The sequence below is a fragment of the Bombus flavifrons genome, chromosome 4 (genome assembly GCF_040668555.2).
Source record: "Bombus flavifrons isolate JBK064 chromosome 4, iyBomFlav1_principal, whole genome shotgun sequence".
NCBI lineage: Eukaryota > Metazoa > Arthropoda > Insecta > Hymenoptera > Apidae > Bombus > Bombus flavifrons.
In genome coordinates, this window is record NC_138445.1 from 5,449,812 (window position 1) to 5,463,346 (window position 13,535).

The window sequence follows — 13,535 nt, forward strand, 5'->3', positions numbered from 1 at the left end:
GTACGACGATGTTGTAATCGGTTTTTGTTACTGAGTATTGCTTATTAAACTACACTAAACCCTAATTAAATCATCATGACTTGTCCTTACTCTAAGATCCATAAGTTACTACATGTATTAGACACTAATTTTGATTTCTCGAAGAAAAATTAATGAAACATAGCATATTAATCATATAGAAAATTATATACTGTTACAACTTTTCGATCATACACGATCATATACGCCTAACAACTTCATTTATATAAAATAACAAAGACGAAAATAACAAAGACAATAATTTTTATTATAATACCGAAAATAAAAATTCCAATTTATTCACATTTTGTACAATTGTTTAAACTTTATAGATGTAAATTTTAAGGAAAATGGACCAACATTTTACAACAAAAATGAACAAAACTATGCTAACTTTTACTATATTTTTTATAAAAAAAAATATATTTCCAATCCTCAAGTTGGAAAGCTGTTTTCACTTGTCCAACATGAACGCCAGTATATAGAAGAAAACATATCAAATAGTTTTTCAAGAACTACATCATACATAACCATTATTAAAATTGGCGATTCACACTTAGCATGTTCCTTTGTAAGTGATATAGAATTGTAAGACGAAAAAATTCAGGCAGAAAAAAATCCAGATTCAGAGATGTGTTGTAATAACATTTATAATAATGCATAAAATAAACCTTCTCGCTAAAATTCAAATCTGATGAACTGATTTCTCGTATGCCGAAATTAAAGTTTGTTTGTGCTGTTTATAAATCATATACATTTGCATAATACATATAAAGAAAAGGATAAGCAATTCAAATCAGACTTATTATTATTTCATTCGCAGTATTAAAGGCGTTATAAGTAATTAATTTCTCTCGCCAGTATGTACTTTGCCACACACTAACAATATGAATAAATTCTGAATTCAAAATCTGTTCTTTGTGATTGTATTAACCATATCAATAAAAGTACAATTTTTACAGAAATTATTTTTTAATACTACTTACAATGAATAAATATTTTACATAATTAAACACCAGAAAAGAACCTCTTTTACTTATTGTTTAAACAAACTTGTATACGCATATATATTTGTTTAAACTTATTTGAGTATATAATTTTTATATTATATTAAATCATTCTTTATATGTAATATTAGAAATATTATAAAAGTTATATGATAAATTAGGCGGTAAAAAGTTTTGCAGGGTTGCTGGTACTGCATTAAAGTATGTCCCACTCCTTTCTCGAAAAACTGTCTCTTGTACGGTGCTGGATACATCAGATTGAAAATTTTGGACAGTGCTAGTTGGAACAGTTTGTACAACTATTGGTTGAGTTGCTGTATGTGAAACAGTTTGTATTACCTAAAGATGTTAAAAATAAATAAATACTCTGTGATTTTTACATGATTACTTTTTTAAGGAATAACTAAATCATAATTTAATTTAAGTATAAAATAACAATTATGTATGCTTAACCTTAACCAATGCAGTTAAATAATACTATACTATTCCAGTACTATTTATGATATTAAATAATATTATTTTTGTCAGAAATTCTTCTTTTAATTATGGTTTATATATAAGACATAATTTTATTTGTAGCATTTTTAATTAAGTGATTCCTCTAATTTTTTAAAACTCTACAATGGAATTTTATATATATGTACATGGAATTAATGAGATATAATATATATTGTTAGTAAAATAACATTTATATATCAGTTTGATATTTTAATGTCATTTGTGACTGATATTTTCATTCGAAACAATTTCTTGAACAAAGACATCTTTCTGATATGTTACCATTAGAAGTATTTAACTGCATTGAAGAGGATCACACAGTGTAACATATGTGTAACATATTTCAAAGCTACAATCAATATTTAAAGATAAATTTATAATTTCGATTTTGTCTTCTTTCAGTTTCAGTAAATATGTTTCAATACATTTCAATATATTATTTTAATATTTCTTCTAAACATTTTAATTTTATTTAATTTTATAAGTAATATCTGTTACAGTAATATCGTAACTGACATTTGTTGAGAATTCTCAATATCTCCCAATATTATTCTTAAACGTTTTGTAGGTCAAACACGATAAAAGCATAGCACATGTCTACTATTACAAAATTAACTAATATTCAAACATGCACACATACATATGTAGGGGAACATTTGAAATTTTACACGCAATTAGCTGCTAAACTATTCCTTACTCAAAAAAGTTTACCAAGCGGAATTTACTTTGTTTCGAGGAAGATTTTTGTAATGAATACAAAACTCGTCTACGTGAACGTTGCTCTTACATTTCAAGATGACCCTTGTCTTTAGAAACGAAACCATATATTTTTACTTAGGTAGACGTATAGCCCTTTTCAAGTTGAATTTATCATCCTATAATATGAAAGCCTTTTAAAGTCATTCAAGGTCATTTATTGCCGTTCAAAGTTTACCTTCGTTGAATATGGCCAAGATTTTGTTTGCTGAAATATATCGCCGATTCGACCCTAAACATAAATCACAATCACACTAATAATGTAGTTTGTTGCTCTCAATGCCCTCAAAATAAAGTAAGTTCTGGTAGAAGCTTTTTTTTCAATAATTCGACAGATAATTGCATATAAATCTTGAAATGCAACACCACCAAAAAGCAGGTTTTAAGTCATAGTCTCAATAAACCAGGAAATATAAAATGGAATTTATTGTTTAATTATCTAAAACACATATGAAAAACAAAAGCCAAAATGATGTTAAAATGATGTCTTTCATTAATTCTATATATAATATATAAAATTAATTATTTTTACAATATATCTCACAGTCACATAGAGGTTAGATAACGATCTATAGATGAAGCAGATGGGAATTATCTTTTAGCGCGTAAAATATATCGACAATCGACCACAAATAATAAAAGACCGCTGCATTCTGTGGAAATATCAGATCGCAGAAATTTCTAACAATTCGATAAATTCAATCAATCATTTCAGTTCGAATGAATGGATCCGTTAAATAATAAAAATATAATGTTGAACATGCTTTCTATCACTTAAAAAACGTGCGTAATATTTGGGAAGACTTGGCCGGAATATAGAGGTGTGAGTTCGGAGTTGCTTAAACAAGAATGTTGGTGTAGCCCTATAAAAACTGACGCGTAGCCCTATAAAAACTGATGCGTAGGTATCTACGATATCGGAGGTATCTACGTGCTACAATTATAAATGAGTTCAAGAATTAATAGAAATTTAACATTTTCGAAGAAAGCAGTTAAATTACAACACATGTTTCCTTTGGGATTTTTTACCTCTATGATGAGTAGAATATGATACAATGAAAAAAAATTTGGCCTTGAAATTCAAGGTATCAATTCAATTTTGTGGCTATTCTTTACATATTTCCACCTATCCAGAAGTGTAAAATGGTACTGTCATGGTCAGGATAAATAATTTATTTATGCCGTGTACATTGACCACGGTATTCTTTAGAAAATATTTTTCTCGTACTTGTTAGCGGTATCATCTAACGAATGTACACAAAAATTATAAGCAGATCTGAAGAGGCGTAGATTGACACAGATCGACGAAATATGACACTTCGTAGAAAGATGACCTACATATATGGTAGAAGAATCTTGATACAAATACTCCGAAGAAATCGACGATTCCTCTTCTCGGGATTACTCTAGCAGAACAATCGAATCGAACGACAGAAGAAGATTAATCTAATTATAACGTGTGAGAGAAGAGTATTAATGAAATTGTGTTCTAAGTTGTATCGAGTTTTTCTATTACGCTTCTTGTACTATAGTTCGTAACAATACTTGCATTATATTATGAAAATATACAATGTTTTGAAACGATTATTACAAAGAACTTTAGTATATTTATGCATATATTAAATTAATACGATTTCGCTTATTGAATCTTTGGTTTATAGATTCTTTTTAGTTTTACTCCTAATTCCAATTCTAGCCGAAGACATAATATTCGCTGGTAATGAAAAGAAAAATTTAATAACCATATATAATAGACACCTAAGTTGTAAATCTCTGAAACTTAAAATAGAGCCAGATTTCCAAGCCTGTATTCAAAATTACGGGGTGCACACTCTGTGAACATCACATGTTCGCAAAACAGCATGTTCCATAGTTAAGTTCCAGGTTATTAATCTGGCATCAGTGTTGAACGTGACAAAGGTCATGTTGCAATTAAATACATTTCTGGAGATACAATAGCTGTTTGAAAATTTTTAGGTCATCATAGCAGGAATTTGTTATACTTAATCGCTTTAGCCAAGTTGTTGATACATAGGATAAACGGAAAAGAATCTAGATACGATCCCTGAGGAATACCAGCAGTTACATGAATTGAGACCAAGTACAAGCCAACAACATGAATAATCCATCCATGGTCAAACAGGTAGATCGAAAGCCAAGACAACAATGGGTCGCAAATATCCATCAACGGCAGCTTCGCTACAAGAATGTTATGGCTAAGAGTGTCAAATGCCTTCTTAAAGTTAGTGTATACACTGTCTATCTGATTACCAGGCTCAAGATTAGCTGAGACAAAATTATAAACGATAGAGAATTCGAAGTAAGAAGTGCAATGTTATATTGCGTAGGCATGAAACCGTACTGTTCAATACACATCAATATTGTATTGTGTACAATTAAGTTTTCGAATAATTTAAGTATAGTGTCATCAATATATATTTGTCAATAACTTTTGCCGTCTGTAGGATCATCAGATTTAAAGATGGGAGTGATCAAGGTAATCTTCCAAACTGAAGCGGAAATCCTTGTAATCAAGGAGAAGTATAGAATGATTCGCAACGCTCGTGCGAATATGAAATTGCATGATATAAGAAAAATCGATTTCATCAATGCCTGGGCCCCTAGATGTTTGTAAACTATTGATTTTATTGAAATTGGGTGCATTGATCGAAGGTAAAATCTGGAAAGACTACAGAGTGAGAGCTATAGACAGAACCAAAGAAAGATGCAAATAGATTCGTGGCTGATTCGACATCGGTTGAACCTACATTATCCATGGTAGTTTGTTATAAATAATGAACTGAAGTTTCTCAAACACTACAGAAAAATGAATATTATTCTTATCCAGCATTAATTTTTTAGGACTGTTTACATACTGGCTGTAGCACCTCTTCGATAATATTCGCGTTTGGTGCGAAATTTAAAGAAAAGGAGTTATAATCCGAATACTGCCTGGTGCGTTCGTTTATAAGCGTAGTGCGCACTTTTCCTCCGGCAAATAAGATCAATAAAAGAAGATAAAAACCTCTTGGGAAAAGTAGTACTAATTATGCAGTATCTCGGCATAAAGAGATATATCCCATAATAAAGGTGATCATATAGTATACAAACTGCATTATCAGGATTAGTGTTTTCAAAATATCGTCCGGAGATTGTACTTTTAAGTAATATTATTTACTGACGTTGCGTAAACTGAAAAATTTACGTGAAATAGCATGGTCAAGACAAGATGTTATAAATCGCATTTGATGAGGATATCACAATATCATTTCTGTCAAAAAAAATCCAAATCATGGCAAGAATCAATAAAGTTATATATGTGGTTCATCTGGACTAAATTGCATAGACAGATTTTCAACCAAATATTCCCCACGGATAATGCCTAATACAATCAGGGTTGGGCAGTAGTGGGATCTCATCATTCAACATGACTGGGGTAGATTGAAGTCATCCAGTATATGACCGCCAGGATACAAGTCAACAACCTTAACAACACTGTTGCAAGAATCAGGGTACAGAGAAAGTGGTGACGATTGGCATATGTCATGCCGCAAAGTAGCCGAAGATAATCCAAAATGTGTTTTGACGAAAAGATATCCAACGTGAGAAATTTTTACATTTGTTTTGGTAATATACTAACGGGAAATAGTCGCATTGCGAGAACATGTAGGCATATGAAGAGAACATATGTCATTTTTTTTCTTTTAGTAACTGATATCTTTGATTACGCTTATCTGAGATATAACTACAATGTAATTTTTATTTAAAATTGCATTCGATCGCCAGAAAGATTAGCGAATTATAATGAAATTGTACACATTTTTGCAAACATCGAGCCTCTCATGGATTAACGGCGGACAGACTGAAAGATACTGTAGTTGATAGAATACTGTTTCTTGTCATAATATCTCAGCTCCCCGAAATACAAGTATAAAGTTCCCGTGCTAGGTACAAGTACGGCCTGGTAAATATGCATAAATGCATTTTCTCCTCCATGGCTATTAAAAGAAGGAGCTTGTTATATTTAATTCTATTGATATTCAATGTAATATATTACTTAAGAATAAACAAATAAAAATAAATAACTAATGGATTACTGAGTGTTACAACTTCCTTAATTTAGATATTTAAATGCGAAAATACGTTTTTATAGATAATATATATATGGATAATATATAATTATATGTATATATATAATTATGTATATATATTATTATATATGATAATATATAAATATAAAATTTATATGGATAATATATAAATAATAGGGCAAAATTTTACAATTACTTGTATAGTTTATAGATAAGAATCGGCATGTACTTCAATTTAATATTATTATCACTATTACAATATTTTAACTGTTTCAAAAGGTCCTATGTGCTAGGAAATTAGAAAAATTTGATTGATGGGTTTTGATATTTTCTTGAAGCACACGGACTACTATCTCAAGAATATGTCCTGAAAGATTCAAGATGACTCTGTGTAAATTAAACAAAAAGTTTTTAAAAAGTTGGAATTTGGAACTTACTCATTTTTGTCAAAATACGCATTTCCAAAGTCGGTACCCACGACTAATCGAAAACTGCTGAACTAATCCGTTCCGAAACTTAAGGGCTTACGTTAGGTATAAAAATTTAATCTTTAGTCGATGAATTTCATTCTTAAATATTTAGTTTTTATTTTATGATCGAAAAATGAATATTTCTTAAAATGAAAATCAGTCATTTGACTTTCAACCTCCGTCACTTTGTCCCAAATAAACTTCATGTAAAATGTTTCAATTAAAGATTAAATAAACTAATATATTAGCTATATCTTCCCGAAATTTTAATGTCAGATGATTCAGTTTCCAGCAAGAGTGCTCGCCGCAAACCACTTTCTTAAAAAGGCCTTCCAGGACATAATTCTTAAATAAACAAATACTTTTACATGCGAATTTAACAAGATTTCTTTAAATGTATCTTTATTAACCAAATCCTTCATGAAAATAAATATATACGCGTTTTCTTGAAAAATTCCCCAAAATCACTTTTTCTTCTCACAACCGCAGAAAGGCCCTTAAATATCAGATAAATATAAACGTTTCAGTAAAATATTAGATGAGTATTAAAAATACTAGAAGATATGAAACATATACATGTGTGTGTATGTGCACGCGCCTATGTGTATGTATGCAGATGACAGTACACATTTTCATGGTAGCCAGAGGAGGCAATTGCTCACCATCAAAATCATTTTTTCTTAGTGTTAAGCCCACCTCTAGAGTTGGGAACCCAAATATTGAGAAAACCGAAACACATCTATGCATCAAACTAATTGTACACCAGCAAACAACAGAATTAAAAGGCGAGTATCTAGGCGTCATTCTTGACACTAAATATAATTGGAAACCAGCCATACACGATCGCATAAAAAAACTACTTGGAACAATTAGAACTCCTCCTAATAGGTAGAGAGAGTCCATTGTCAACCAAACACAAAATACTCCTATACAAAATCCTGACATATGGAACACAGGTCTGGTGTCCAGCGGCTAAAATACATACGCAAAATGCTCAACAAACCCGAAACACAAAATACTCTTATACAAGACACGTACAAGATCCGTCGTGGCATACGAAACATAGGTCTGTGGGTCAGTAAAAAATCCAGGATAGATTCTTAAGGATAATCCTGAACAAACCAAGAGACTATAGCTCACGCAAACTATATGAAAAATCTGGCGTACGCAATCTCACTATGCACATCAAAGATCTTACATAAAGGACACTGAACTGACCACATGAAAACTCACTAATAAACTGAATTGTCAATATACACGAAATCCCCATCAAATAGAAGAGCAACATCTCATGGTTTCCAAAAACCCTAATCCAGTCTACGTAATTCATGCAAACAGGTTTTTGAAATCTTTTCCTGCGTGACAATAACCAAAACGAACCAATAATGTTAGTTCTACTTACACAGGCATTAGGGATTCTAAATTGCCTCAGGCATCACATCAAACGGACTTAACGGAAGAACCTCGGGAAAGAAACTAAGAACGGTAGTTTTTCTTTTCGTGTACCTATGGGGTCGTGAATAGCACCTATGACTTAAATTCTTAAAATTATGTTTAAAAGACTGTAACTTAATACTATAAATTTTCAATAAACTTTAGTCCATGTTGACCTATCTGAAGTGATTGCACGGCACGTGCATGACTTGCCCGTTCACATTCATATGCATTGATATGATAATATTATATGATAATACGTACCAAGTATAGACGCACTTATACATATCATTTCTAAATTACATCTCGAAAATATCAAATGCATAACACGTCTTTGATTAGTAGGCGTGAAAGAAATTGAAGATTCTACAAAGTACTAGTGATTATTGTTAATATTGTTCTTTTGTGAACCTCCGAATAAAAAAACAACCACTTTTTATAATCAAGGAAAGGGATGAAGGAAATTGTCAGTTTATTTTGATGTCTAAGGACCCCATATCTTTTTAGCCGCTAAACTACATTCGACGTGACCCTCATCATCATTTTCATTTATTCTTTATACATATAATAATAATGGTATTGTAACAAGGACCCTTCGATATAACGATACGGAATTAAATCCGCTTAGTCTTTCATCTCAGCTACAAAACAAATACTACATATTTATAATAGTAATGATAATAGTATATATGTAATAATAGTATTTGTAACAGAAAAAAAACATTTGTTACTAATAGACATACTGTTTAGATATCAGAATATTCACATAATAGAACGTTCAAATGTTAGGATATTCAAATGCGCAAAGTTTCACTGTACGTGACATTTTGCTGAAACACTAAGAGAACTTTCTTTTAAATATCCATTAAGTGATGTAATGTCAGTATGACAGTTGTCCAACATATTTCTGGCAGACAGAACAGGATTACTGAAGGAAAAATTTCTAAACCGTTATATTAAGTACAATAAACCGAAACAGCAATTAGCTCATTGGTTCAATTTTGCTCGATTACTTCCTTTCGATGTAACCGAAAATGTAACCGAATCTAAATTCATGAATCCAAGGTGTATCATTTCATAAGGTCGTAACATATTATATGGTTCAACTCATCTTGACATCAGCTATAACACTGCGATAAAAACTATATGTGATTTAAAAGAAACATGCATTTAAAAAAGTTTATTTATACCACCCTATTTACTAGCGTGAACAGTTCAACTTTTCTTTTGGACATTTTTTTTTACCTTTAATCCCAATAGAGATATTTACTGTTTAATCGAACAGAAATAAAGTCTGTGGAAGCAGTTATAATAAAAAAGTAGGAAAGAGAGATTAGTAAAATATCTTTAACTGTTGATCGGTCAATTGTAATATGAGATTCCTATGGTCACAGATAATAGAGAATTTTCAAACCAATAGATTAGAGGTGTTCGAGAATTAGAAAATGACGAATTAGGTCGGATCGAACAATTTTTAGGGATCGAAAGTCTGGTTCCTGAAAGTATCTCGAGAGTCGAGAAATTTCCAAGAATTTCAAAAACCTGTGTCACTTTTCGAGACTAATTTAGGATACGTATTTATCTTTGTTGTATTAATACACTATTTTACTACAATATTACTACAATAGTCGAAACTCCTTTGGTAAAATAACTTTTTTTTACGTTGATATTAAAATAACATGAAAAGATTACTTTTAATTCATCACACAAGTGTTTATAATAGTTTTAGGCAATGTGGGATTTGCGTAAACGAATTAAATTAAACATATAATGACGCATGTGAAAGTCTTTTGTCACCTAGTAAATTGTAAGTGATAAATGACTGCTCATGAGAAGTCCAGCCATTGATTGCAAATGTCAATATAGTGTTTGTCCATTCTATAACATGGACATATTCAACAAAACTAATTCCGAAACGTTGTTTGCATTCTGAAATTTTCAGGAATCCCGATAGTAGGAGTCATGAGATAAAGAGAAGTGATAAACAATGCATACTCGCCTGTATCTCAAGAACGAAAACAGCTATAACGGTACGGGTGCGCCTAGCTCGTAGCTACATCGCTCCATTATAATAATCCTAATTGTCAATAAATTTACTTGACGCAATGGCAAGGAGTTTACAACGAAGTTGAATATGAATGTAATATCAACGAGATTCAAGCGATGTGCAATAATCGAATTTTTAACAGCGGAAGACACTGCGCTACCGAAAATTCATCGAATTTCCAACTTTTCCCTAAATTAAAGAAGGCCTTGAAAAGTATTTATTTTAATATGAAGGATGAAGTCAAGATAGCTGCGAAGCATTTTATCAGTAGAGTTCTTCGCTGACGGAGTGAAAAAACTTGTCACACATTGACGAAATGTAGTGATTTATTGCCAATAAATTATCGTTAACCCGACTTGATCTAATTCGTCCCAAGCAATGGATTCCTGATATTTTCCTTTACAAAAAAACAATTCCTTCTAGATATACTGCTATACTGCAATAAACTGGTTCTGAACTAACATCAAATTATTGCTATCATCGAAAGTTGTAAATTTAATACCAATTCTATGATCTTCCATTCCCATTTCCAGTATATATTTTATTGCCGAATTTCTATCTTCTGGGAATCAATGGCTGAGCACTATCTAACGACCGTAACTAAATCTCGTCGATGTTGAAATAATAAAACCGCAAAATGGATGAACAACCTAACCAAATTAATGTTAACATTGAACAAATTCTACGAACTTTTTACCTTCTACGTTGCACTAAAATAAGGATCGAAAATTGTTACGTGCAAAGGAACAAAAAGGGACAAGGAAGAGACGTAACAGCGAAATGGCTGGAAGAAAATGTAACTAAACAGGAAATTCAATAAATTGCATAAAGAAAAGCGAAACGGAATAAAATGCAAAATACATGAGCCTTTTACTCTATTCAAAGTTCTAACAAATGACTATAAAATTATAGGAAAAAATGATAAATTACAAACGGTCCGGAGACTTTATCGTTAGTTACAGAGCAATAAATAATTGGATTATAAATAACTTGTAATTTTTTACTTCGTTAGTCTATAATTTTTGTCACTTCCCATTATTTTGTTCGGTTCAGACTCATCTTTTTCCTTTTAATAATTGTCGTATGAAATATGCCAAATAGAAGTCAAAACAATAGTCAAAGAAGGATATGTACATATATCACATAAGACTGATGTATGTACATATCCTCATAATTGTGTTTTAATCTTTTCTTCTTTCCTTTGTATTAAACTTCTTTAACAGTGATTACATTAGTATTTGAAACGAATCTGAAAATGTATATAGAAGTTACAAGATATTTATTAGGAGTAAATTATATATTTCGCAAAGATCACCAAAATATTTGAACAGTCAATTATTTGTTATATTAATAAGCCACAACATGTAATGAGACCATCTTTATCACTAATTTTATGTTTAAGACTACTACTCACACTATATACTAATTTTACATAAAATATATGTTTGCAATGAATGTCTAATAACTTCTGTATACTTTTTCGAACCAATTCCTCTTATTATTATAATCATGATGTGTGTTGTTGGTTCAAAAAATTTCGTATAATGCACATAATATATTCATTAAAAAATTCTATGGCGAATATTCGAATACTTTCGGGAGTCACTGTAAATAAAATTTCAAAAGGCTTTTTTTAAATATAATTTTCAAATAGTTCTCATTTCAATCCGTCTACGTTGCGATACACCGACTTTACGGTGAACTGACGTATTGTTTTTGTATCTTGTTAGTAAGATTGATCTTTCGAGAAAGTTTCATTCGTTATTCAGCACGTGCGTGCAAATATTATATAAGATCCGAACGATTATCAAATCGACCGTTTTCAGAGATTTTTAAAACCTAAAATTACATGATGACCACAAACTGATGTTTGAATGTAAGCAAGAAAGTGCAAGAAAATTAAGGTAAACGTATAAAAATAAGTGCAATGGCTAATGAATTTAGTAATGCTGAGATAACGTTAATCGAAATCAGAAACGCGATAAAATCGAGAAAAAAGCGAATATTTAAGAGATTGAAAAAATAATTGTTATAGTCAAAGGATTTATATATGTTTATACACTTATATTGCCTTTAATTGAATGTATAGGATGCAAGGAAAATAAGTGTCGGAACCATCGCAATGTGATCCTGCACTCTTGGTTTGATGGAGATTAATGTAAAAAAACTGCCGCAAAATTGATTTTGATCTTGACCTAGAATTTCAAGATCAAAAAGTTACATTTTCTGTTTGTATCGTATTACCAACTTTGCAAAAGAAACCATGAGTCATAAATTAATCGTACTCTTGAAAAATTATATTAAAGTTCTATTGGTTTTTGCGGTGACGTTATTTACAATATATTTACATTTCGCAGTCAGATAAGAAATAAATATAAGCGATATTAATGCAGAAACAGGGAATTCCTTAGCGCATGAGGTAGCCACCATAAATAGAATGAAGCAACTAACTTCATGATTTCACATTATTGTAAAAGATATATAATATTATAAAACAAGAGTTGCACGGCCTCGAAAAGGACACGACATGAAGTTATTAGTTTCTATGCGCGTGGACACGTAGAGTTTTTTAATTCCAAGTTTTTTTAAAATAATCACATTTCTCTATGCGTTGGTTAATGCATCTCGTTTGGAATAAGCAACTTAGTACTTTTTTATATGAAATAATGTGATATAAGGATCAATCCATACTATTATGATTATTACAACTATCATGATTATATTGATAAAATTTTAAACGATTCTAAAAATGCAAAAGTTGCATGATATTTTAGTACAAGTGTATATTTTGCAAAGGTCACAAAAGTATTTAAAAATACAATCATGCACAGTATTACTGAATCTCAGTATTCAATGGGACCATCCTTAACACTCATATGGTTATGGCGAAATATTCATACACATGGTATACTAATTTTTTACTAAGTATTAATTTGCAGCAAACTTACAGATTAGAAATGCTAAGTAAATCGAAATTGCATTGACTTGGAAGATTGGGCCATTAGAATATTGTATACCCCATTATTTAGATTTCTAAATGGATATTGGATACATATCCAACAATTCAGCATCTGCATCACTTCATAAAATGATCAATTTGTAAGAAAGATGTCTCATCACTGATTTTGATGGGACTTCTTTTTAATTTCCTTGTTTATACGTATAATCAGTGAGAAAAATCGAAGATATAGACGGTCAGATCTCAGTGACCTTG

The 13,535-nt window shown here is 30.8% G+C and overlaps 1 protein-coding gene across 5 annotated transcripts in view; it reads right to left on the reverse strand.

Annotated features, from left to right (window-relative positions):
* Positions 1-354: 354 nt before the first annotated feature.
* Positions 355-13,535, reverse strand: part of LOC138178739 (zinc finger protein 320) — a 32,160-nt gene continuing 18,979 nt past the window's right edge. Inside the window, exons 9-10 of one of the 5 annotated variants that reach the window (XR_011172797.1) lie at positions 13,270-13,531; positions 1,254-1,364 (exon numbers count right to left, since the gene is read on the reverse strand). Coding sequence is in view for 1 of the 5 variants with exons in the window: in XM_069110939.1 (XP_068967040.1) it covers positions 1,134-1,364 (231 nt within the window). In the remaining 4 variants the exon portion in view is untranslated. Of the gene's footprint in view, positions 1,365-11,677; positions 12,517-13,269; positions 13,532-13,535 lie in introns of those variants that run through there. The other 4 variants (XR_011172796.1, XR_011172798.1, XR_011172799.1 and 1 more) reach the window with 4 other exon arrangements.